Below are 26,466 nucleotides of genomic sequence, written 5' to 3' on the forward strand. Positions count from 1 at the left end.
CAGCACCTAGAGCGTTTTAATAAATATTGGTCCCATTCCGTATTAATTCTCTTTTAATCGTCTGTGGTGCTGCCTGGGCAGGGTTTAAAAAAAAAAAAGCCCTCCCTACTGAGCACCCAAGTCTGAGACCCACTGGTTTAGAAACTATCGAAGAGGTTCCAGCTGTTCGAGACCGCGCTTCCGTGCTCTCGCGAGGAAATTCGGCTACCGGAAGTGCCTGGAGCGCGCGCGCGCGCGGCGGCGGCAACCGACTCGTTGGGGGAGAACTGGAGGCAGAGGCCGCCCGGGTTGCGTTGGCTGCCGTGGGGCATCTGGCAAGTACCGCCACCATCCGGGCTCTGTGCGAAGGGCCGGGGGCGGAGGAGGCGCCGGCGCCGGACCCGGGCAGGACGGCCCCGGGGGGGCCCCTGCCGGCCTCCGATTAGGGGTGTCGCTGCAGGGCCGCCCCCATGTTGCGTTTCCCGACCTGTTTCCCGTCCTTCCGGGTGGTGGGAGAGAAGCAGCTACCGCAGGAGATCATCTTCCTGGTCTGGTCACCCAAGCGGGATCTCATTGCTCTGGCCAATACGGCGGGCGAGGTGAGTGAGTCGGCGTGCAGCCCCGAGGACACCGAGCCCGGGCCACCTGTGTACCCCGCCCCTTCCTCCAGCCCTGCTGAAAACTTTAAGTGAATCTAAGGGGCCACATATGGGAAAGGTCATTTATACACCCACCGCCCGCATTTTATGGCCAGAACAACAGTTTTCATGCAGCTTAACGCAGTCATACAGTCCTGCATCCCCAAGACTTTCAGTTATTTGTTAAATGGGCTTTTTAAAGGCTCATGTGTCACTCATGAGCTAGTAGACATAGTAGTAGGTCCACAGACTCTGCAGTTAGTTTACTTGCAGTTTAGGCAGAAGAAAGATGAATTATTGTCAGACTTGAGCTGCGAATGTGCGTGTCTATAGCTGCCACAGAGGATGTTTAAGAATCTTTATTCTGTTGTCCAAGTTATACAGAATGGGTTGGATAGCCATCACTGGATTCCTGATGGAATGTGCATGAGTGTTGTCAGTTAACATTTCTAGTTCACATTGTATTACGCTTCATCAAGTGTAACCGGGTTGTAACTTTCTGCTGAGAGTTTTTAGTTACTTGGCAGCCATTTTGTAAGGAAACCTTCACCTTGGCTTCTTTACTCCTTTGGCTTTTGGCAGGTTTCCTGATAGTTATCTGGCCAGGTGAGAGTTGTGTGGTGTGCAGCCAACCTTGGAAACTAGGTGGTAAAGAGAACTTAGCAGTCAGGGAAACTTAGCAGCCTGCAAAACTGTGTTGACTGTCATGACCTCGTTGTCAGGGTATTGATATCTGCTTTCTCAAGGCCCTCTATGAAATCTTCTAGTTTCCCTCCACTGCCAGGGTGTTTTGGAACGCTTTCTTGGCCCTGAGAGAAGTGTAGTTAGTACAGCCACAACAGGAGAGAAGGGAGAGAATAGGAGCATCACTGTGATCAGATGGATAGATGTAATCAATTGTGGGCATTTGTTGCTTCCATTTTCTCAGTGAAGAAGAAGGGGCGCTGTTTAGGAGTGAGGATGGAGAAGAAAATATTGGAATTTTGAGGAGAAAAGAGAGGTATGAAAAAGCTGACAAGTGGACTGGTGAAACTTGGTAGGATTGTTCATCAGTATTAAGAGCCACATGAGGTTAGTGATTTGTAGTGAAACTAGTGAGCGTGGTCGTATGTCTCTTCTGTTCAGCTGTATGGGTGCAGGCATGGTCGGGTTTAACCAGAGTTGTTGTGACTAACTGTGACAAAGCAAGAGAGATGCAAGGGGGTTGAAGTTATATGTAAGAGGAGTGATTGTAATGATGAACTTAGGATTGTAACCTGATTAGGGAAGTGAGGTCACGTGTTGGGTGAGGGACAATGAGTTGGTCGGTGGTAGAGTCAATGGCTTGTATGTCTTGGTGAGGTTGAAGAATTGAAGTTGGGTATCTGGGATGAGCAGGAGAGATACAGGTGGTGATGGAAAGTGAGAGGTTTGCAACTGAAGATTATGGCGGCATTTGTAGTTGTTGGTAATGACAAGGTCACAGGCATGACCCTGGGAGTGACTGAGGTGAGGTAGAGGATGTGATCATTGAAGAAAAGGTAGTTGAGCACCAAAAAGCCAGGACATTGTATCTCTTGAAATCACCAAGAATGATGATGAGTAGTGTTGGAAAGCATGAGTGAGCCAGACAGGAGTCCAAATCTCCCAGGAATGGGGCGGCGGGGCAGGGGGATGGCCTAGGAGTCTATAGGTGACTGCAGTTAAGAGGGATAGCAGGCCGTATGGTCTGATTGCATATGATTCAAAGTTAGAGGATTTTAGAGAAGAGAAGAAAAACCAGTGAGAAATGGCATCAAGGAGGAAATCTTTATCTCCTAGCCCAGCAGTAGTATAGGGAACATGGTGTGCAAAACGGCCACCACCTGAGAATCCTGTAGGGAAGCAGTGTCCTCAGGTGAGAAGTACATTTCAGGGAAGACAGTGAAGATACAGGGGATCTTGATACCTGACCATGAATTCCAGAGGGCACAGAGGAAGGGTTTCAGAAGTAAGGAAAGTCAGAGATGGGCTCAGAAAAGAGCACCGGGTCTCGGGGATGAGCGATTCCTTGGGAGTCCTGGCTTCCCTGTAACCAAGAGTGAAGGAAGGATGCTATGAGATAAGGCAGGGAGTGGTAAAGCTGTGAGTGCAGGGAACTAAGAAGGTGTGTGTGGGGGGGGAATCTTCAGGAGCACATGCAGTTCGAGGCCTTTTCTTCATTTCTACCGGTTGTATAGAGGATAGAGTAGGGACAGTTTTACTTCTGAAGCACAAGGAACTCCAGGGCATCATCTTTATCCTCCAAGGTGGGAATATACCCGGTGGAAATGGAAATTTGGAATGACTAAGTGACTTGTCTGAGATCCTTGGCCAGTAAGTAACACAGCTGAAATTATCTGATTCCAAGTTTAGTGTTACTTGATCTTATACAGCTGCCTTTCCAGTTTTGTTTGTGTCCTTTATTGCTTTTTTCGTTATCTTCTTGGACAGCCTTATTCCTTTCTAAAAGATAAGTCTCTTATTGACATGAAAGTTAGGAAGTGTATAGGGTACAGGGTTAAATTAGACCTTGTTTCAGCCATTTCTTTGAAAATACCTTAAGTTCATTCAGACACTTTTGTCTTCGAATTTCTTCTGATAGCTGAATATTATACTTGATATGATTTTTAAAAAATTTTATAGTGGGGATCTAGGTATATTTTATTTTTGGAAACGGATTTTTTATTATTTGCCATTATATCTGTTTTGTCTCAGGTTTTACTTCATCGACTTGCAAGTTTTCATCGAGTTTGGAGTTTTCCACCAAATGAAAATACAGGAAAGGAAGTGACCTGTCTGGCTTGGAGACCAGATGGCAAACGTAATGATAGTATTGTAAAAAATACATTTTTGTTGTTCAGAAGGAGTATTCTGTAAAGAGAACTTATTTCCAGAAAGAATTGATTGTTCTTATTATATACTAGAATTCTAAATTTGGGAACTTTGTTTTTTCAAATGCTTTAGAGTGTTTTCATAGAACTCAGATTAATTCTACCATCTTGTTTCTTGGCAAAGATATCTCTAAAATGAAATCTGACTTCTTGGCAAAGATAAGGCTGAAAAGAAATTTGATGGGAATATACAGAGTACTTTGGTTTTGTTCTTTCGCTATTGTGTTGTCCTGCACTGTTTACCCTAAGCTTCATTTGTTACTCACTAGTCAGTTCAGTGCCATCATGGCCCTTTTCTCCCCAGAATGTGTTTTAGCATTAAATGTGTGGCTCATAAATATTCTCTCTGCACATTTGCTTGCCTCACCTGAAGGACTGTCAGTTCTGACCCCGCTTCCTGCAACTTCTGTGTGATCTTACTCCTTTTGGTGCCCTGTATGTTGTAGCTTGCTGCATTGTAGCTCTGAGGACTGAACTCTCCTCTTCCATGTGTTGTTACAAGGACAGTAATTGTTCGAGCTGTTGTACATGTCCAGTCAGCACAGGAAAATGCTACAAATCATACAGCTTAAAGTTCACCTGTATCATTGGTGCTTAAAAAAAGAAAAAGAATTGTTTTTGTAAAGTGATATGTACTCCTCATTGCTTGCTTTTTTTCTAGATAAATATAAGTATGTAAAAATGCCCTGAAAGCCTATCACTTTACAGATAACAACTATTTTTGTCTGTACTCATTTTGCTCCGTTCTTGTTTCATCTTTTACATAAAAACAAAGTATGTGTAAAATTAAAGAACTTTTGTAAGTAATAATTTGAGATCTTGCACTATTCATCCAAAAATGCCACGATCTCAAAAATTCTGAAAGTCAGTGTGTGTAAAAATGTATTTAAGTAGATGATATTTTTATCATTAAAAAATGTCTTGTGATTTTCGACAGTAAAATAGGGGTTTTTTTGGTAATGATTATTTCAAGATTGCTTTAAATCGTTTTGAAGAAGAGGAGACTTGGATTGCCTCACATCTAGCAAAGCTTCATATATTGGTATACAGTGAAAATCACAGCCCTCTATTTAGAAATTCTTCAATTTGATATGTTAGGAAGATGTTAATGATTTATGTAGAGAAACTATACTAGATAATCCAGCCACAGTGAAAGGAAGAAGACCCATCGGTATTTGATGGCCCTGTTCATTAAGGGTTAGAAATAAAAAAGAGGAAAAAAAACCTTCCAAGAACCAAGCAGATGGAATCACTTTTCAACTTTTAGGTGGGGACCAATATGTCTTGGTGATAACGATATTTTTGTTTATTTGTTGATGCCTGTTCTGTATTTTCTGCTTGACATCAGGGTTCCAGTCTAGAGGCTCTGATATGTAAGATGTTAAGAACAGTACACGAGAAAGTAGTAGATTGCTCATGAAAGTTTGAGCATTTGAAAATAAGTGTAGGTAACAGCATAACTATATGCAAGGGTATCTTTTAGTTTTTTAATTATTTAAAGCAAGGATTTGCGGGTTAAATCATTTCTATGACTATGGTGTATTTAAAATAGTAAAATTGGGGAAGCAATGAAATACCCATTTTTCTCAAATATTACACTGACTTATTCTAATTATTTCTTCTTTAGTTTTGGCCTTTGCTCTTGCTGACACCAAGAAAATCATTTTGTGTGATGTAGAAAAACCTGAAAGCTTGCACTCTTTTTCTGTGGAGGCTCCAGTTTCTTGTATGCATTGGATGGAAGTGACCGTCGAGAGCAGGTTGAGTAATAAAAAAAAGAAAAACCCCAGTAGTCACAGTAGGATGTTTTTGAAATTCTCATTTTTTAAAAGTGGAAACTTATGAGTATCTGGGTGTTGAGTATATGTACATTGCATTTAACTTTTTGTTTTAAGCTTATCAAGATGCAGTTTTTTTAATGCTCTGTTGGGTTTTTTTTCTCTTGAAAAAATCTTTTTTCTTATTGGAGCAGTAATGCCTCAATGGCCAAGATTTTTCTTTTCAGTTATTTTTAACGGTTTATATCGATGACTTATACATTCAAGGAATATTAATTAAAATTATTGATAAGCAAATTGAGGTTCTGTTTTCCTTTTCATCATATATTTCACCTGGAGCTTTGTGTTTTTGTGTCTCAGTAAATATTCTTAGAGTACAAAAAGTGCTGAATTGAGCATTCTGTTTTGATGCTGAATGGGTTCTTTCTGTGTTCATGGTCCCTATAGTTTCCTTATTTTGTGAAAATAATTTTGCCTTAGTCTGTGAAGTCAAGTACTATGTCAGGTTTGCAGTAAAGATGGCTTAAAGGATCAGTGGACTTAGTGAATACTGAAAATAAAAGTTTCTTTTTTGAGGAAATACGATAATTTTCTTTTCATTCTAATTAAGTTTTAAGTTAATATCAAATGTATTTGTAAATCCTGATTATTAATTGACAAATTTCCCAAGGAAGGGACTGTAAAGCATTAGATAACAAGGTCTAACCTGGGGTTTGAAATTCACTATAGATAAAACAGTGATTAATCCATCATCAAATAATCGAAGGTTGTAAATGGTCACGTGAATTCATAGAAGATTAGAGGAACAGACTATACCATGTAATTTCTATCCCAGTCCAGTTACCTGCTAAGTGTATTCCTAACACACTTTTCATTAAGAGTTCAGAAATATTATGTGGAGATTCTAGGGTCTCTCAGGACACTACTTTTTCACCTTCTTACTCATTTATTTCCAGCCATATTCGGAGGTAGGATTGAAAAAAAGGGGGGGGGGATAAATAAGACTGTTTCAAAATACGTGGTGTCATCTTATGTACCTGCTGGGTTTTTACATCTTCATATGTATGTAAGCTATAGAAGCCATCATTACATTATATAATAATTGCAGTGTTCTTTACAGTTACTCTTGGAACTCGTATGTTCAGTGTTGGTTCCTAGAGGAGAGTTAAGTCAGTCAGTGTATCTGGTGCTGATACTGAATACATTTGAATACATTTCATATGCTGAGAAAATTGTTGATAAATATTTGTTCCTCTAAATGTAAAGTGGGTAGGCTGATTTTTTTCCCCAGAATTAAAGTTATAAGTAAATGAAGAAATTCCAACTTTTCTATTTCTTGTTTGTGATTGTTATAGTGACTATTTTACAGTGGTAAACTGTGTGTGGCAGCTATTTACTTGGTAATGTGTGATGTATAAAATAGGGCATTTAAAAAAACTAGTATTTTTTAATGGAAAGAAAAGTAGAATCTTTGTTTTTATAATACTTGTTTTTGTTTTGTTTTCACCTTTTTAGTGTTCTGACGTCCTTTTATAATTCTGAGGATGAATCAAATCTTCTCTTACCTAAACTTCCTACACTGCCAAAAAAGTAAGTATCAGAGTTTAATTTCATTGGAATTAATCTTGGATATTCTTTTCCTTTTAACACTCTGACAATTTTCTCATGTGTTTTAAAAAATGCATTTCTGGTTTTTTTCTAGTTATAGCAACACCTCAAAAATATTTAGGTAAGATATGCCTGTTTTCCTTGCAAGTAAGATAATCTTTTATTATTTGAAAGATATAGTTAAAGATAACCCAATTTATTTTTATATTTTAGTGAAGAAAATTCTGATGAAATTATTAAGCTTTTGGGAGACGTCAGGTAAATCTTGCAGATATCTTAAATATTTAACAAGTCTTATTTTCTTAAATTTGATATTTGATATTTGAGGCAGTTTTTAGACTAAAGTTCCAAGGACAGTTTCCTTATTTGTCATGTTATTTCATTGCTGACAAATACCTCTGAACGATAAACAGACAATATCTATTATTTACTTGTTCTTATTCTATGATACTTGGTTGTGTCAAGTTTAATATTATGATGTACTTTTATTTTAAAAAGTAAAGGAGGGTGGAAGTGCTAGAGTTTCTAAAATTTAAATTTAAATGTTCAAGTTCTTTAAGCTCACTTAATGCATTTAGCATCAGAGCCATGATAAAACTGTTGGTGCTTTATATTAACTGGAAAATAGATGATTTTGTTATTGAGAGTATACAAATATAATCATCATTAAAATAATATATTCTTATTTTACTATAAACTGATGTTTTTTAGGCTGGATGAAATTTATGTTGTTCCTTTGAAAGAAAGGAATAAGCCCAATGTGATTGAGGCTTGGTGAATTTGTTGCGGGATTCAGTTCCCCACAAGGAAGCTTGAACATGCAGATTATGTGAGGGCAGGAGCATGTCTTGGTTTAAGAACTCGCTCCTGTCTGTTGTCCTCAGCTTGTTGCATTATTTTTAATTAGGCTTAATATTCTTGTCCTTGGAGGAAGCTCTGCATTTATTGAGCTTTATGCTTATGGAATGTTCAAAATTGCTCGAGTCACTGGGGTAAGTTTTGCTTTAAAATCTTCCTTTTTGTTTCTCTTAGAATATAGCAGCTGACTGATTTATGGAAAAAGAATAAAACATTACTTTTTTTCTTAATCTCAGTTATTGGAATTATTTGTTCTTAAATGTTAAAAGGATAATTTTCCTACTAAGAATAGTGATATGATGTCTTTGAAGATCAGGGGCTCTTAGTGGAATTAGTCAAAAATTTTTTTCTTAACAAAAAGATTGGTATGAAACACTGGATTATGATTTAATGTTTTTCTAGTCTTGTGGTGTTTAAGAGCTACACTTTGTGATTGGAATTTGATAAACATCATCAGAAGCAATCTTATGCTCAGTCTCGGTCTTCTCCATATCTTTTTCTTCTTATTCTTACAGTTCCCTAAAAGGGTAGAAAATGTTATAGGCTCTGTGGGAATGTTAGTTCTCCAACACTTAGTTTGGGCCCCTTGTTGGGGGTGTGTGTTTGTGTCCTTGCAACTAAGAGGACACATGCCTTCATGTGCCACGTGTGTGGCAGGAGCCAGGCATGTGTTTCTGCTTTTTAGAGCTCTGAATATTTGCCTCCTATATTGTAAGCAGATGCAGTCTAGCAATAACACTAAATATAATGGAGATTTGACTGTTTTACAGATTGTTGGTACTTGTCTTGCATTATGTCTATCAAGTGATTTGAAATCATTGTCAGTGGTCACAGAAGTTTCCACCAGTGGTGCCCCAGAAGTTTCGTACTTTCAGGTGAGTACTGGAACCTAATAGCAGCAGAGGGTAAATATATATTTTTAAAGGTTTTATAGTTTTTTATTATCCATTTCACTGGATTCTCATGGTCATTAAAACAAAACAAAGCAAAAAAATCGACTTGGAGCTTCTAAGACATTTATAGAGTCTTACTGATGAATACCTTACTATTCCAATGGCACAGCATAATTAATATGGTCTATTAATGACCATATTAACTCATTGCTATACCAGTTCCATCTTTGTACCAAGTGTTTTCTTAGGATTCTGACCCTAATAATAATAAAAGCTAATATTTATTAATTGTTTAATATGTGCCCAGTACTGAGTGATTCAGTATAATTCATTTGAATCCTCACAATAACCTAATAGGTAGGTACTATTATCCCCATTTTATAGTTGAGTAAATGGGCACACAAACTGTAATTTGCTTGGTGAGCATTGGAAAGTGATGCTGCACAGTCTGGCTCCAGAGTTGGTGCTCTTAACTAACACATTGCCTCTTGTGTAAGATGACTACTTAATGTTGGGAAAACCCTTTTTCATTGTGTGCTGTTTGTATCATAGATTGTGGAAACTGGGCTCCTGTAGAGTATTTAGATTGTAGCCTTGTCTTCAAGAAAAGCTTCCCTAAAATTTCATCTCAGATAACCCAGCCACTTAGCCTAAGTATTGCAGGAACTCTCAAACAAAAGTAGGGTGAAAAGATGCAAGGTGTGATGCATGTGATGCCTTCCAACATTCATTGTATTCAGAACATCAGAGAACTCTTAACTCCCTGGCGTTTGCTGGAACAGTTGTTCATGTTTGCTCTTCATCTTAAGGTTCTGTGAAAATGTGATTTCTAGAATTGCATTAGGTGCTGTAATAAAATGATTCACTATTTATGTGAGATTTGTAATAGGTATTTTTCAAACAACTTTATTGAGATAATTCATGTACCATTTTAATAGATATTTCACTTGTATTTATCAATAACTATAATTCCTTTACAATTTTTACAGATATTTGTGATCATTTTTTAAATTCCTCATAAGAGTATTATAAAATAGATTATTACATTTATTCTAACTATGTAGAAGGGGTTGCTAACCTCGAGAGGGTGTTCTGTGCATAGTTAGACACTGCAGATTAGAAAATCCTAAGATTATATTCTGTTACTCTCCAAACCGTTGTGCTCAAAAGGAGCAGAATTCTGGCATAGTCTTTCTGATACGTAGTTAGACTTTGACTCTTCTTTAAAAGAAGTAAATATGTCTGCTTGTGACTTACTTTATTATTTTGATTTGACAGCTTGAAACCAATCTATTGTACTCCTTCTTACCTGAAGTAACTCGAATGGCCAGAAAGTTTACTCATATTTCAGCTCTTTTACAGGTATTTATAGCTTGTTTTATGTGACTGTTTACTATAAATTTCTAATGTTCTGTAAATAAAAAACTTGAAAATCTTACTTCTTAAAGCCAACTTTATGTGGCAGAGGTGTCTAGTCTGATAGACAAGTTTATAATGTCCATTAAAGCAAGAAAGAGAAATTTAATTGAAAATCTACTCTCACCCATCTCTATTTCTCCGAAGGAAAAGAAAAAAAGTAGTTTAAACCTTTTTAAACATTCTCATAAATAAAACAATATTTTGGAATTTTAAAAGTTTTTTTACAAATAAAGTAGTATGGAAAACATCATATCAGTTAGCTTTTGTACATGATAAATGCACCCCAAATTAGCTTGTGATTGGTGTTTTAGTCGACGATTTGGGCTGGCCTTAGCTAGAAGGTTCTGTTGTTCTGGGCCAGGTTCAGCTATTCGGGGCTGGGCTTGGTCATACATTGGTGGTCAGCTGGCTGGTCCAAGTGTCCCATAGCTGTGATGGCTTTGTCTGGACTGCACATTCCTCATCTCCCAGCCAGCTGGACCAGGCTTGTTCATGAAGTGGTGGCCACGGCAGGGTGTCAAGAGTGCAAGTGGAAGCATGCAAAACCTTCTGGGGCCTTAGACTTCTGCTTTGGTCACACTAAGACCCAAGGCCAGCCCGGATTGAAGGACTGGAGAAATTGAGTCTACATCTGCATAGAGAAGCTACAAAGAACTGTGGCCTTCTTTTATCAATCTGTCACAGTCACTAATGTACTTCATGTCAAAGATTTCTGGAGATTAGTGTCTTTTTAAAAGGATACTGTTTGAAAATTGAATAGTTGACCAGTCAGCATTTTGACAGTTACTGTATATAAAATGCATCTTATATGTAAAAAGCTGGAAAATATCTGTTTTACCAGATAAAAATTGAATTTGAGAAAGTTTGATAGTTAAGTGATTATCAAGTGTTAGCTATGGTCTTTTCTTTCTCAGGCTTAACTGAGTTAAAAGTGATTTATAGTAAATTTTGGAGTTCTTTGAGACAGTTGACAGTAAGAAACATGTATTATTTAGGTAGCATGTTGACTTAAATATTTTTTGCTACTTTAATATTTTTTTCTTCTTGTTAATAGTATATAAATTTGTCACTGACATGTATGTGTGAAGCATGGGAAGAAATATTGATGCAGATGGATTCTCGTCTCACCAAGTTTGTGCAGGTAATATACCTGGAGTTTCCCATGGAAGGTGTTAAAGAATGCACGTCGTCCTTATTTACTTCATGAAGGACATGAGAAAAATCAGTCTGTTTTGTAAAAGGCTCAGATCATGATTTCTTTCAAACGGTTTGGTCTAACCTCATACTATTATCTCAGAGAGTGATACACACAGCTCTTCCCCTTGGTACAACTTAGGTGGGGACAGGATTGTGAAGTGGAGCTGGTAGGGCTTGGGGATTAAGGACAGGAGCTGGAAGAGCTGACTGGTTGTTTTCCTGCAACTGCTATTCAGATCATCAATTTAAATATGAATTTGAGAGAAGGTTAAGGGTAAGAAAGGGAGTCATGTTCCTGTAATTTTGAATAAATATGCTTATAATTTAAAAAATACCTATTCTGATTTTATTGATCTTTCTCTAGGAAAAGAATACAACCACATCAGTGCAAGATGAATTCATGGACTTGCTGTTGTGGGGGAAAGCAAGGTAATGAGCTCATATTAGGTACTCTTGCTTTTCCTTCTCTTTTTAAAGTAATTTATTTCAAAAGCAATTCACATTCATTGTAAAAAAAAAAAAAGAAAGAAAGAAAAGAAAATTCTGGTGCACAAAGACCAAAAAAGTAGTATATATTTTTCTAGGCTTTTTCATTCACGTATTTATTTTTTACGTAAATGTGATCATTCTGAGTGTATGTATAATATAGGTAAATATATTATATATGTACTTTTTAAATGTATAAAAATTTTAAAATTCTATGTAGCCAAATCAATCTTTTCCTTTATTGTATTTGCCTTAACATTATTCTTAAAAAGATCTTTTCCATATTAAGTGTTCAAAGCTCTGTATTTTCCTCCAGAGATTTTTTTGTGGTTTATGTTTTTATTCCATTTACATGTTCCAGATGTGATTTATTTGGTCATATGCTGTGGAAGACTAACTTCTTTCTTTTTAAGTGTTTAGGTAATTGCCCAGTATAATTCATTGAGTATTACACCTTCTTACTGATGTGAAATACCATTTTAGCATATAGTACATCCTTATATCTACTTCAGTCTGTTCCTAGACTTTATTGTTTCCCGTTTTGTCCATTTCTTTGTGAGTACAACAAAGTCTTAATTTTTGTTGGGCTATTTCTTTTTATTTATTTTGTTTAAAAATCTTGTTTGTTCTTTGAAATATAAACGTTTTAAGTGATGCATTCAGATTTTGAATAGAGAAGACTAAAAATACTTTCTTTTTCATTCTAGTGCTGAACTTCAGACCCTCTTAATGAACCAGTTAACAGTAAAGGTGCAGTTATCTTTGTATTTTAATGACTATGAACACATTCTTAATTTTTTTTAGAATGGCATATAGTATCTTACTTGTATGCTGAATACTTTTTTTTCTCTTAATTAGGGCTTAAAAAAGCTTGGCCAATCTATAGAGTCATCATATTCCAGTATACAAAAATTGGTTATAAGTCACTTACAGAGGTATGAAGGTGATGTAGAATCTTTTAGTATTGCATCTACATGTACTTGGCATTGGTCTTCTTTCTGCAACCTTCTTTTCATCATCTGGCGTTCTCTGTTTGAGCCTCTTCTGGCTAAAATTGTTGCATTAGCATTTGAGGGGACTCTTGGAGTGCCCAAGATTTAAAGAGTCAATAATGGTAATTCTGCTTTATGAAATAACTTTCCAACATCTTTTCACCACCCGAGGCCCTGTCTGGGCTTTTATCTCACCCAGACAGCCATGAGGTATGTCTTGAATAGGGCATATACCCTTTTTTGAGTGGTGAAATTAAGTAAGTTTGTATATCATTTTATATGTTATGTAAAAGCATGTCTATATTTTTGCATTTAACTCTGTGGCAAGGTGTTGGTTATGATTATCCTCATTTAGAAGAAACTGAAGTTCAGAATGGTTATATATGGCTGACCCAAAGTTATTAAGTGTCAGAGCCAAGACTGTCCCAGGTCTTCAAGTCTCATGCTATTTCTAGCTACAGCTACCTCACTGAAGCAGTTTGCAGGTAGATGTTCAGTGTTTGACTTAAATTTTGATAAATTTCTTTATGCTGAGACCCTGGGCCTTACTATATCACCTCCTGTTTTGATCACTTTAGGACCCTCTGGCCTGGTCTCTTCCAGTCCACATTATGCCCCTCAAATATATTCTCCACAGTGGATCTGATCATGTTACTCTTATTTAAAAACTTCCAGTGCCTTCCCATTTCTTAGGACTAATACCTTTGGATGGCTGCCTATCTGCTTCACCTACACTGGTGGCCTTCTCAAACTTGACAGTTTTTCTCCTACCCAGGGCTTTTGTACAGCCCTTTTGCTTTCTGGAACACTCCCACCCTGTTCTTCACTTGCATTCTCTAGCTCTCAGCTCAAATCTCACTTGTTCAGAGAAGCCTTCTCTAATCCCCAGACTAGATCAGGTTCTTCTGTTAGATCTGCACCTGGTGTGTTTCCTTTAAGGCATTTATGGTAGTTGGAATGATATACTGTCTGATTGTATGGTTATGACTGTCTCCCCCATTATACTGGCAGTGTTTTGAGGACCCTTTCATTTTGTTCACCGTTAAGTCCCCAGTATTTAGCATAGTGCCGGACCTAAAGTTGGAGCTTAATAAATATTTGTTGAATGTTAAATACATAGCTGTTGGGTGAACAATATGACCATATGACTATCTTAAAAGTGCCAGGACTAACTGTGGAGCATAATTTGATCTTACAAAGTTTAATCTTGTGGTCATATATTCATCTCACTCGTCATGACAACCCAATGATTCTTCTACAACTTTTCAAAATAATTTTGAGAAGTAATTATTTCTCATAGAAAGAAAAAGTTACTTTCAGTTTTTATTTCTGAAAACTTAACTTAGAAATATTCAAGCAAGATAGTAGCTGCCTGCCACCTTGATGATGGTGTTTCTGCTCTGTTTTTGATAGTGGCTCAGAGTCTTTATTATACCATTTGAGTGAACTGAAAGGAATGGCTTCATGGAAGCAAAAATATGAACCTCTTGGACTAGATGCTTCAGGAATTGAAGGTGGTAATTTAATTCCTCAATAGACTGCATTAAATCCACTTTACTTATTTGACAAATGATATTTATTTACTTCCTTTTAGATGCTATTACTGCAGTGGGTTCTTTCATACTCAAGGCAAATGAACTTCTTCAGTAAGTATTGGGGATACTTGAATCTTGGAATCATTGACTTGAGAATGTTTTACTTTTTACTTATAAATAAGAACCTAGCAAATTGTTGTGATTTTCTAAAAATGAGTTTTTAAGTTTGTATCAAAATTATACTTTACATGATTAAAACAATCCAGTAGCACAGCAGTTTCATACATTAAAGTGGTATTTTCCTGTCCCTCCCATCCTCACCCCAGGTCCTCTTTCCAGGGGGAATCCTTTTAACTATTTCTGGTTTTAGGTCTGTAGGTTACTTCCATATTTCTAAATTGGATGACTGTACTGCCTTTCTTTTACTTACCAGTTTTGAGAAATTATTCTTCTCTGTGTCTCTGTCTTTCCTAGACTCTGCTTGCTTTCTCCTCGCACAGTCTGCCTTGCTCACATCCTCAGGCTCTCCGCCGTCTCAGGGGCAGTGTCACACCCCTGGAACTCCCTCTGTCCCTGCTGCTTCCTCCATTAACCTCCCCCTGCCTGCACCAGCCTGCGTGCGGGCTCCCTCTCGTGCAGCCACCGCCCTGGCGTTTTCTTCATTGCTTTCATGGGTTAGATCCTTACTTCCAGGATCTCCTCTGTTTCTTGGTTCATTTAATCACTTTGTGGAAAATATCTTCCAGTAACTTAGAAAACGGATGTGTGAGGGTAAGCTTTGTGTGTCCTTTTGTGTCTTTTCTCCTTCTGCGACACTTAATTGATGGTTTTGCCTGGGTATAGATTATGAAGGGGGATTCATTTTCTCATAGAACTTTCAAAGCTTTGCTCCATTGTATTTTGGCCTTTCTGTTGCCAATGGAAGGTCTGGTGCTTCTGATTCTCATTCCTTTTGTGTGCTATTTTTTTTCTCCTCTCAAAAAGCTTTATTCATCCTTGATATGTTGAAATTTCACAATAGAGTTTTAAATATGGGTCTTCGCATTTGTTGTACTCATAATAAGAAAATGCCATTTTAACCTGAATTCTATATTGTATTATTATTTTGACAATTTCCTCTTCTCCCTCTCCTTTTTTTTAAACTAGATTTTTGTTCTAGAAATCTAGTTAGTCAGATATTAGACTTCATGGATTGATCCTCTGTCATTTATTTTTACTCTCATTTTTTTAATATCTTTTGTCTTCTCTATTTCCTGTGAAATTTTCTTGACTTAATTATCCAATGCTATCATTCATCATAGACAATTATTGAGCATTTAACTATGTTTTAAACACTATTCTAGATGCTGAGGGTATAGCAGTAAACAAAACTGATAAAAAAAAATCTTGCCTTCATAGATATTATATTCTTACATGATGAGACAGACAATAAAGAAATGAATAATTAAAACATACAGCAAGTCAGATAGTGATAAGTAGTGGTGGGAAAAGCTAATGAGGGAAGGAGGACCTAGGGCATGCTGGGGCTAGGGGTGCAATTTTTTGGTCAGGGAAGGCCTCACTGAGAAGGTGATGTTGGAGAGAGGAGGGAGTGAGCCCTGTTACTTTGGGGGCGAAGGAGACAGCAAGTATGAAGGCCTTGAGTTTGGAGCATGCCTGGCGTATATGAGGGGACTCAAGGAGCCACTACAGTTAAAGTGACTTGAATAACAACGTGAGTTGTAGGGAATGAATTGAAAGAGGTCACAGAGGATGGGACAGGTTGTGTAGAGCCTGTAGGCAGTTGTAAGGACTGTGGCTTTTACTCTGCGTATAATAAGCTCTTAGGGAGTTATTAGCAGTGCAGCGACAGGATATGACTTAGGTTTAAAGAGATCCCTCTTGTTATTTACTTGGTATTGAGAATAGATTATATGAGGGCAAGGACAGAAGCCACGAGACAAATGGTGGTCAGAATCAGAAATGGTCAGAACCTGGATATATTTTGAAAGTAGAAATAAAGATTGCTGAATGGTTGTATGGATGGTAAAAACAAAGGAGTCACGGACAATTGCGAGTTTATTAGGTCCTGAGCACCTGGTAGAGCATGACTAACATTTACTGAAATGGGGAAGACTTGGGGGAGAATATAGGAAATATATATGTATTTTATGTTCCTCAATTTGGGTTTATCTGATTTTTTCATGGTTTGATTCAAGTTATACATCCCTGGCCAGAATATTACATAATCAGTGGAATGTCCTTCTCAAGGTGTCAGATCCAGAGGCAAACAGTGTCCGGCTACCTCTTCTTATTGATGTTAATTTTGATCACATGGTCAATGTATTAGGCATACTGTTAGATACCCTGGTGGAGCTGTCCAGCGTGTTGTTGATTGTATGAGATTATGTTCAAGTGAGGGATCCAGGCTGGAAATGTAAATTTGGGAGCCATCAGCACATTGGTATTATTTTAAGCCACGAACCTGGATGAGATAGTGTGCTTAGAGGAGAGATCTGAAGACTGGGTGATGGGCTTTCCAGTGTTAGAAATGGGGTTGATGTGGCGCTAGCGAAAGAAACTGGAGAGGCAGAAAGACCAAGGGGTGGGTGTCCTGCAGGCTGAGTGAAGGACGCATTGCAAGAAGTAATGAGGGATTGGTTGTCTAATGCTGCTGAGTCAAGTAAGGTGAGGACCAGAAGTGGACTAGATCAGAATATTATCAGAATAGGTGATGGGTGACCTTGATGAGAGCCACTTCCGTGGAGTCATGGGAACAGGTATGATGCAGAATGAGAGCAGATACAAAGAAAACAACAAATGTAGTCCCTTGAGTTTTGCTGTAAAGGGAGTGGCCAGCATTTAAAAATAGTCATTGAGTTTTTCTTTCTTTTTACAGTGGGAGAAATTAGAGCATATTTATTTATGGTGGGAATGTTCTTCTGAAGGGGAACAGTTGAGATGGCAAAGAGAGGGAAGATTGCTAGAACAAGAGGATTCAAGAGGGGATGGGATTTAGTGTGTCAGGGAAGGGGCTGGAAGAATAGTTCCTCCATAGTTATAGGAGAGAAGGCCAAGACAGGGGTCACACATGCTGGTATATGAGCAGATGAGGGCTTGGGGATGTTCACTTCTAATTGTTTTTGTTATCTTAGTGGAAATATGAAGTGTTCTGTCATCAGCTGAAGGTAAGGATGGGGAAGTGGTATTGAGCTTTGAGAATAAAGGAAGAGGTGTGAGCCATTTGTCTAGTTCAGTAGGAGCGTGAATGGGCTGATGAAGCAGGAGGATTGTCAGTAGTGCTAAGGGCTGCTTGGTTAGCGTTCCCAGGAGCGTTAAAATGAGACCAGCCAACATGGCTGTGTGGTTTTCTCCAGCCGGGGTCAGCTGCTCCACTGGGAGCACAGAATAGGTGAGCAGTTTGATTTACTAGGCTTGGTGAGTAAAAGGAAGCAAAGGGGAGTCAAGAAAGTGAAGCAAGGGCATGATTAAAACGATAAACCTCAAATCTGTACTGATTTAGGAGGGAAGTGAGGACACAGGGGGTGCGAGACAGTGAAAGGTGGTAGAACCAGTAGGTGGTAGTCTTGGTGGGATGAATGTTGTGCTACTGGAGAAAAGTCACTGGAAAGATAGTTGCTGGTTGTTGGTGAGCACGGTGCTTTAAATTGAGATTTAAAATGTTCACGTTGGTGGACTTCCCTGGTGGCGCAGCGGTTAAGAATCCGCCTGCCAATGCAGTGGACATGGGTTCAAGCCCTGGTCCGGGAAGATCCCACATGCCACGGAGCAACTAGGCTCGTGCGCCACAACTGCTGAGCCTGCGCTCTAGAGAGCCCACGAGCTGCAACTACTGAGACTGCGTGCCACAGCTACTGAAGCCCGTGTGCCTAGAGCCTGTGCTCCACAGCAAGAGAAGCCACCAAAGTGAGAAGCCCATGCACCGCAACAGAGGGTAGCCCCCGCTTGCTGCAACTAGAGAAAGCCCATGTACAGCAACGAAGACCCAACGCAGCCAAAAATAATAAATAAATAAATTTTAAAAAAGGTTCACGTTGGTAATGAAGGTCTAGGGTGTGAACTTTAGAATAAATAGCCTAGGTGGGGTGGAGGACGAGATCTTTGACCTGAGCCACGCTATTGAATGTCTTATTATGGCAGTCCTGTCTTTTAATTTCTAAGTGTTTTCTTATTTGTTTAATCATTTTTCAAAGCTGTGCTCTTGCTTTGTGGATGTGACATCTTCCCACAGCTCTCTGAGGACGTTAATTAGAGTTTAAAAAAATCTCTGCCGCTCCCTGAATTATCTCCTCTTTGTGTGTCACTTTGCTGTTTATTTTGGTCTCTTGTTGCCAGCTTTCTTCAAAAACCTGATGCCTGATTGTTTACTCATATTTATTCGTGAGGCAGTTTAGAGTTGCCTGGAATTGCTGGGTGCAGGGTGGCCCAAAGCCAGCATGAGTGCCAGAGCATGCGGACCTGTGCTGTGGGCAGCCAGTGCCTACCCGGAGCCACCTTGGCTCTTCCCAGTTTATTCAGCTTCTTTGAAGAACTCTGTTTTTGTCTGGAAGGTAGTAAATGCCTAGGCATTCATATTTTGGGGGAAAGAGTGTATTGGCCACTCTGTGTTTCAGTTTGTCCTCCTTTGTCCAGCCCCAGGTGTCATCCTGATGTCTTCTGTTGAACTTGATGTTTCTAAGGACTGAGTATCCTTGGCGTTCTGCCAGGCGGATGACTCATTGCTGCTCTCTTTCCACAGTGCCTGGCACATGGCCGCCTCTGGTGTGACCTTCACCAGTCACTAGTCTTCTGTTGGCTTTTGACATTTCTGAAACTTAAAAAAAATTTTTTTTCTAGTGTCCTCTTTTTGTGTGTGAGTTTATAACACATTCACCTCTCCCCACCAATCCATCATCATTTTAATGGGCTTTTATTTTTTTTAATGAATTTATTTATTTTTGGCTGCGTTGGGTCTTCGTTGCTGTGCACGGGCTTTCTCTAGTTGCGGCGAGCGGGGGCTACTCTTCATTGCGGTGCGCGGGCTTCTCATTGCGGTGGCTTCTCTTGTTGCAGAACATGGGTTCTAGGCGCACGGGCTTCAGTAGTTGTGGCTCGCGGGCTCTAGAGCACAGGCTTAGTAGTTGTGGCACACGGGCTTAGTTGCTCTGCAGCATGTGGGATCTTCCCGGACCAGGGTTCAAACCCACGTCCCCTCCATTGGCAGGCGGATTCTTAACCGCTGCGCCGCCAGGGAAGCCCCTAATGGGCTTCTAGAGGGTAGAGCTTATTACAGATGTGTGTGCTCAAAGAACAAAGCAGGAGGAGAAATGATATTCCTTTTCCTGAATGTTGAATAATTTTTTGCAGAGAGTAAACATAAAATATTAAGCTTTCTGTGATCACCTTTCAGTGAAAGGTAGTTTTTGATTTAACTTCTTCCTCCTTTGAGATAAGTAGAATATAGCATTATTTTAGGTTATAATGGAGAAACTGAGGCAGTGAGAACTTTGACGTTAGCCTATAATAGATCAGTGGTTGCCTGGGGTTGGGGTGAGAGTATTGACTGGGAAAGACAGAAAGGAACGTCTTTTCTGTTTTTCATTTTTGCTGCAAGAGAATTTTGATCATAGTGCTTGGTAACGCAAGAGATGTTACAGTCTTTTATGTCAGGTGTTTTACTGTGTACAGAAAGGTTAATGATGCTGACCTACTTCTCCAGTAGTATTATGACATTTAATGCTTGGAAGGGACTTTGAGATTTAGGGGTGAAAAGTGCACGTATTATTTGCTTAGAGTAATTATCTTACAGATGTGAGCTTAAAGAGGTTTTTTAAAAAATGATATCCATCTTTATATTCAGAGACAGTTGCATCAAAGTGAAGATGACTTCCACTTATAACCCTTAATCTTGGGGGTACATTTGCGTAAAGCCCAAGTAAATTCAAATTTTGAGATTCATTACTGTAAGGATAAAAAATCAGCTTCCAAAAGTAATGTCTATTGATATCAGAGGTAGTGGTAGTGACATATTACAAGTTTATAATAATGATTTTCTGTTGTGTTTGATGTTTGTTTCTTCTTCCTGATCAGTGAGTATTTTTTTTTAACTGAGAATGGTGCCGGAAACTTTTTTTCTGATTTCTTTTACTTCCAAAGTTAGAAAAGGATTTCATACTTTACTGAGTGCCCAGAAAGGAAAGACTGTTACACAGTTTGTGGCAAGGCTGTTATAAGCAGTTAGAATCTGAGTTATTTGCTTTTTTTTTTAAAGAGAATCAGGATTTGCTTTTTTGAAACTTTATTTTTGGGTATGTGTTTTATTTGTTAAATCTGTTGTAAAGGCTTACATGTCATCCAGATAGGATATAGTAGAACAAAAAGGATTATTATATTCTACAATAATTGAACAATGATACATGAACCCCATATAATAATTTCATTTCTGATTTATTTTTATCTTCTAGAGTTATAGATAGCAGTATGAAAAACTTCAAAGCATTTTTTCGGTGGCTGTATGTGGGTAAGTGAACTGAATGAAGCATTCTTGTATTTTTAACACTTTTTAAAAAAATTGTGGGAGTATCAGTTTAGCATATTTCAATTACTATAGTAAATTTTAAATACCTATTGAAGTAGAGAGAATAGTATAAGTGACCTGCCTTCTACTCGTCACTTAGTTTCAGCAGTTTTCAACACATGGCCAGTCTTATTTCTTCTATACACCCACCCATCTCCACCCCCACAGATACACCTTCTAGCATTGATTGTCTCTGGCACTCACTGAGAATTGACCCTTATTTACCTTGTAATGTCTCCTTAGGTTAAAATAACATTCTTTAAACCTCTGCTTTGTATTAGGTATTGTTAGGTGTTAGATTTGGGGGAAAAGGGGGAGAAAAAATAAGACAAAACCTCTGCCCTTGAATAGCTTAGCTCCTGTTTTATACTTTGGTCTTCTGTTTCTAGATCTGTGCCATTCATTATGGTAGCCAGTAGTCACGTATGGCTGTTTCAATTAGTTGAAATTATGTAGAATTATAAACGCAGTCCCTTAGTCATGCTAGCCACATTTTAAGTGCTCAAGAGCCACATGTGGTTAGTGTGGACAGCACAGAACTAGAACATTTCCGTTATCTCTTCTATTGGACAGTGATGCCCTAGCTAAATAGAATGCAGACCACTTGTGGCCTTTCTTTATGTCTCCACAGTACCTTTGCATTTGTAGGTAATTAACAAATAGTTACTGACTTGATATTAAATGTTTTAATGCTCACTCTACAAGATATGCATATTTTATTTAGGTCCATTTGTACTGCTGTTTTTGTGACCTCTATTAGTATCTTTGAAATAATTTAGCATACATTTCCCTCCAACATATGCAAAATTTAGTCGTAAATTCCATTTACGACTCTTATATTTGTTAAAATTCTAAAGAGTAAAATAGAAAGTAAATTACCTATAATGTGCTAATATCCTTGAAACAAATGCCCAGATCTTTAATTCTCATATTTTTAAAACAGACTTTTCATATTTGTTAGCCTAGTATAATTGCTTTCAATAAAAAAATGAAAGTGATCTGTAGATGTTGACATTTAAAATTCTTATATTTTTCTCAAAACCATACCAACACTAGCCAGAATGGGGAGCCAGAGTGTTTATCAGGCTAGCCTGTTTAATATCAGAGTTAATTAGAATAAATTACAATGTTCAAATTAAACGAAGTCTTAGAAGTGACTTTCTTTTACAGAAGTAGTAGCTTGGTTTTACTGATAATTATTGGAGTAATTAGGCAGTTTATATTTTTATTGCCTATCCTAACTGTAATAAGAAGCTGCATTAGAAGATAAATGAATTACTGCTCAGTCCTTATCATTAGAGCAAAGCACACTGGATTGGAGAACTGGAGACCTAACTGTAGCTGGGTGCTGCCACTAGTTAGCGCTCTAACCTTGGTTTGCTCTTGGGTAAAATGCATTCTCCATGAAGGCAGGGACTTCTTTTATACTGCTGTATCCCTAGTACCTATATTACACTCAATAATTAATTTTTGGATGGATAAATGAATCAGTGGAACCCAGATTATGGCTGGTTTTTCAGATAGTTTAGAAGTTTGAATTAATTAAAAACAGTTTCTTAAAATAATCCATATTTGCAGAATAATGTCCAACATGCTTTTTCCCAGCCAAACATAAGAAGCATATTAAAACACTGTGCAAAAGCACATGCAGCATACTTCTTGACTTAGGTGGATGTAATGTACAGAAAACACGGTATTGATAAAGACACCCCTATGAAAGGACAAAAAGAACAAACCACAATATTAAAGAAAGTATATAAATATATATATACACACATGTAAGTGTGTGTTTACACATATAAGTCTTAGTGCAAATATTTTCATGTAGCAAAAAAGCCCAAGGGAAAGAAACACATCTTTTTGGTATTCTAAGACTTTTGGAGGAAAGAACTGCTTGCACATTTTAAGAGAAGAAACATCACGGAGTTAGGAGGAATCCCTACACATGTAGTCTTAGCTCAAGGCAGCAGTTAGGTTTGTTTGTCCGGAGTGGCAGTAGGTTGAATTGAAGGAGAAAATGAAAAATAATAGTTTAGGATGGCTATACCAACCATTTTGAACCTGAAAATATAAATCAAATTTAAATTCTTCACCTTTTAGTTCTTCGAAGAAAAATAAGTTTTCCTTGATGACAAGAAGCTATTTAAAATGGAAAATGTAGTCCAGTGAAATACATTTAGTTTTTGAAATGCATCTATAATTAAAATTATGTTTGTAGTTTCCTTTTAAAGATAGTTTTAAAATTTATATTTCCAGCAATGTTGAGAATGACAGAAGACCACGTACTTCCTGAGCTGAATAAGGTAGTATATAGTAGTATTTTTTTCCACATCTTTATTGGAGTATAAATGCTTCATAATTGTTGTGTTAGTTTCTGCTGTACAACAAAGTGAATCAGCTATATGTATACATATATCCCCATATCCCCTCCCTCTTGAGCCTCCCTCCCACCCTCCCTGCCCCATTCTTCTAGGTCATCACAAAGCACCAAGCTGATCTCCCTGTGCTATTCAGCAGCTTCCCGCTAGCCATCCATTTTACATTTGGTAGTGTATATGCGCCAACGCTACTCTCTCACTGCATCGCAGCTTCCCCTTTCCCCCATGCCCTCAAGTCTGTTCTCTGTGTCTGTGTCTTTATTCCTGTCCTGCCAGTGGGTTCATCAGTACCGCTTTTTAAAATTCCATATGGGGCTTCCCTGGTGGCGCAGTGGTTGAGAGTCCGCCTGCCGATGCAGGGGACACGGGTTCGTGCCCCGGTCCAGGAAGATCCCACATGCCGCAGAGCGGCTGGGCCTGTGAGCCATGGCCGCTGAGCCTGTGCCTCCGGAGCATGTGCTCTGCAACAGGAGAGGCCACAACAGTGAGAGGCCCGCGTACCGCAAAAAAAATAAAAATAAAAAAATAAAATAAATAAAATTCCATATGTATGCGTTAGCATACGGTATTTGTTTTTCTCTTTCTGACTTACTTCACTCTGTATGACAGATTCTAGGTCCATCCACCTCACTACAAATAGTTCAATTTTATTTCTTTTTATGACTGAATAATATTCCATTGTATATATGTGCTACATCTTCTTTATCCATTCATCTGTCGATGGACACTTAGGTTGCTTCCGTGTCCTGGCTATTGTAAATAGTGCTGCAATGAACATTTTGGTACATGACTCTTTTTGAATTATGGTTTTCTCAGAGTATATGCCCACTAGTGGGATTGCTAGGTCATACGATAGTTCTGTTTTTAGTTTTTTAAGGAACCTCCATACTGTTCTCCATAGTGGCTGTATCAATTTATATTCCCACCAACAGTGTAGGAGGGTTCCCTTTTCTCTACACCCTCTCTGGCATTTATTGTTTGTAGAGTTTTTGATGATGGCCATTCTGACTGGTGTGAGGTGATACCTCATTGTAGTTTTGATTTGCATTTCTCTAATGATTGGTGATGTTGAACATTCTTTCATGTGTTTGTTGGCAACCTGTGTATCTTCTTTGGAGAAGTGTCTATTTAGGTCTTCTGCCCATTTTTGGATTGGGTTGTTTGGTTTTTTGATATTGAGCTGCATGAGCTGCTTGTATATTTTGGAGATTAATCCTTTGTCAGTTGCTTCATTTGCAAATATTTTCTCCCATTATGAGGGTTGTCTTTTCATCTTGTTTATGGTTTCCCTTGCTGTGCAAAAGCTTTTAAGTTCATTAGGTCCCATTTGTTTATTTTTGTTTTTATTTCCCTTACTCTAGGAGGTGGGTCAAAAAGGATCTTGCTGTGATTTATGTCACAGAGTGTTCTGCCTATGTTTTCCTCTAAGAGTTTGATAGTTTCTGGCCTTACATTTAGGTCTTTAATCCATTTTGAGTTTATTTTTGTGTATGATGTTAGGGTGTGTTGTAATTTCATTCTTTTACATGTAGCTGTCCATTTTTCCCAGCACCACTTATTGAAGAGGCTGTCTTTTCTCCATTGTATATTCTTGCCTCCTTTTTCAAAGATAAGGTGACCATATGTACGTGGGTTTATCTCTGGGCTTTCTATCTTGTTCCGTTGGTCTGTATTTCTGTTTTTGTGCCAGTACCAAACTGTCTTGATTACTGTAGCTTTGTAGTATAGTCTGAAGTCTGGGAGCCTGATTCCTCCAGCTCCATTTTTCTTTCTCAAGATTGCTTTGGCTGTTTGGGGTCTTTTTTGTTTCCATACAAATTGTAAAATTTCTTGTTCTGGTTCTGTGAAAAATGCCATTGGTAATTTGATAGGGATTGCACTGAACCTGTAGATTGCTTTGGGTAGTATAGTCATTTTCCCACTATTGATTCTTCCAATCCAGGAGCATGGTATATCTCTCCATCTGTTTATATTATCTTTGATTTCTTTCAACAGTGTTTTATAGTTTTCTGAGTACAGGTCTTTTGCCTTCTTAGGTAGGTTTATTCCTAGGTGTTTTATTCTTTTTGTTGCGATGGTTAATGGGATTGTTTCCTTCATTTCTCTTTCTGATTTTTCATTGTTAGTATATAGGAATGCCAGAGATTTCTGTGCATTAATTTTGTATCCTGCAACCTTATCAAATTCATTGATTAGTTCTAGTAGTTTTCTGGTGGCATCTTTAGGGTTTTCTATGTATAGTATCATGTCATCGGCAAATAATGACAGTTTTACTTCTTCTTTTCCAATTTATATTCCTCTTATTTCTTTTTCTTCTCTGATTGCTGTGGCTAGGACTTCCAAAACAATGTTGAATAAGAGTGGCAAGAGTGGACATCCTTGTCTTGTTCCTGATCCTAGTGGAAATGCTTTCAGTTTTTCACCATTGAGCATGATGCTTGCTGTGGGTTGTCATATATGGCCTTTATTATGTTGAGGTAGGTTCCCTCTATGCCCATTTTCTGTAGAGTTTTTATCATAAATGGGTGTTGAATTTTGTCAAAAGCTTTTTCTGCATCTATTGAGATGATCATATGGTTCTTATTCCTTAACTTGTTAATGTGGTGTATCACATTGATTGATTTGTGTATATTGAAGAATCCTTGCGTCCCTGGGATAAATCCCACTTGATCATGGTGTATGATCCTTTTAATGTGTTGTTGGATTCTGTTTGCTAGTATTTTGTTCAGGATTTTTGCGTCTATGTTCATCAGTGATATTGGTCTGTAATTTTGTTTTGTTATGATATCCTTGTCTGGTTTTGGTATCAGGGTGATGGTGGCCTCATAGAACGAGTTTGGGAGTGTTCCTCCCTCTGCAATTTTTTGGAAGAGTTTGAGAAGGATAGGTGTTAACTCTCCTCTAAATGTTTTATAGAATTCACCTGTGAAGCCATCTGGTCCTGGACTTTTGTCGGTTGGAAGATTTTCAATTACAGTTTCAATTTCATTACCTGTGATTGGTCTGTTTATATTTTCTAATTCTTCCTGGTTCAATCTTGGAAAGTTGTACTTTTCCAAGAATTTGTCCATTTCTTTCAGGTTGTCTGTTTTATTGGCCTATAGTTGCTTGTAGTAGTCTCTTATGATCTTTTGTATTTCTGCCGTGTCAGTTTTAATCTCTCCTCTTTCATTTCTAATTTTATTGATTTGCGTCTTCTCCCTTTTTTTCTTGATGAGTCTGACTAAAGGTTTATCAATTTTGTTTATCTTCTCAAAG

At 38.1% G+C, this 26,466-nt stretch overlaps 1 protein-coding gene across 1 annotated transcript in view; it reads left to right on the plus strand.

Annotated features, from left to right (window-relative positions):
* Nucleotides 1-240: 240 nt before the first annotated feature.
* ANAPC4 (anaphase promoting complex subunit 4) overlaps nucleotides 241-26,466 on the plus strand; it is a 41,837-nt gene continuing 15,611 nt past the window's right edge. Inside the window, exons 1-17 of the mRNA XM_082600856.1 lie at nucleotides 241-578; nucleotides 3,333-3,438; nucleotides 5,136-5,268; nucleotides 6,802-6,876; nucleotides 6,989-7,015; nucleotides 7,108-7,152; nucleotides 7,802-7,886; nucleotides 8,523-8,627; nucleotides 9,924-10,007; nucleotides 11,119-11,205; nucleotides 11,626-11,690; nucleotides 12,455-12,497; nucleotides 12,606-12,682; nucleotides 14,153-14,253; nucleotides 14,334-14,385; nucleotides 20,718-20,773; nucleotides 23,087-23,133. Coding sequence (XP_082456982.1) covers nucleotides 450-578; nucleotides 3,333-3,438; nucleotides 5,136-5,268; nucleotides 6,802-6,876; nucleotides 6,989-7,015; nucleotides 7,108-7,152; nucleotides 7,802-7,886; nucleotides 8,523-8,627; nucleotides 9,924-10,007; nucleotides 11,119-11,205; nucleotides 11,626-11,690; nucleotides 12,455-12,497; nucleotides 12,606-12,682; nucleotides 14,153-14,253; nucleotides 14,334-14,385; nucleotides 20,718-20,773; nucleotides 23,087-23,133 — 1,317 coding nt within the window. The 5' untranslated portion in view covers nucleotides 241-449. The remainder of the gene's footprint in view (nucleotides 579-3,332; nucleotides 3,439-5,135; nucleotides 5,269-6,801; nucleotides 6,877-6,988; nucleotides 7,016-7,107; nucleotides 7,153-7,801; nucleotides 7,887-8,522; nucleotides 8,628-9,923; nucleotides 10,008-11,118; nucleotides 11,206-11,625; nucleotides 11,691-12,454; nucleotides 12,498-12,605; nucleotides 12,683-14,152; nucleotides 14,254-14,333; nucleotides 14,386-20,717; nucleotides 20,774-23,086; nucleotides 23,134-26,466) is intronic.

Source organism: Mesoplodon mirus (assembly GCF_964341445.2).
Source record: "Mesoplodon mirus genome assembly, chromosome: 2".
In the NCBI taxonomy this organism is placed as follows: Eukaryota; Metazoa; Chordata; class Mammalia; order Artiodactyla; family Ziphiidae; genus Mesoplodon; species Mesoplodon mirus.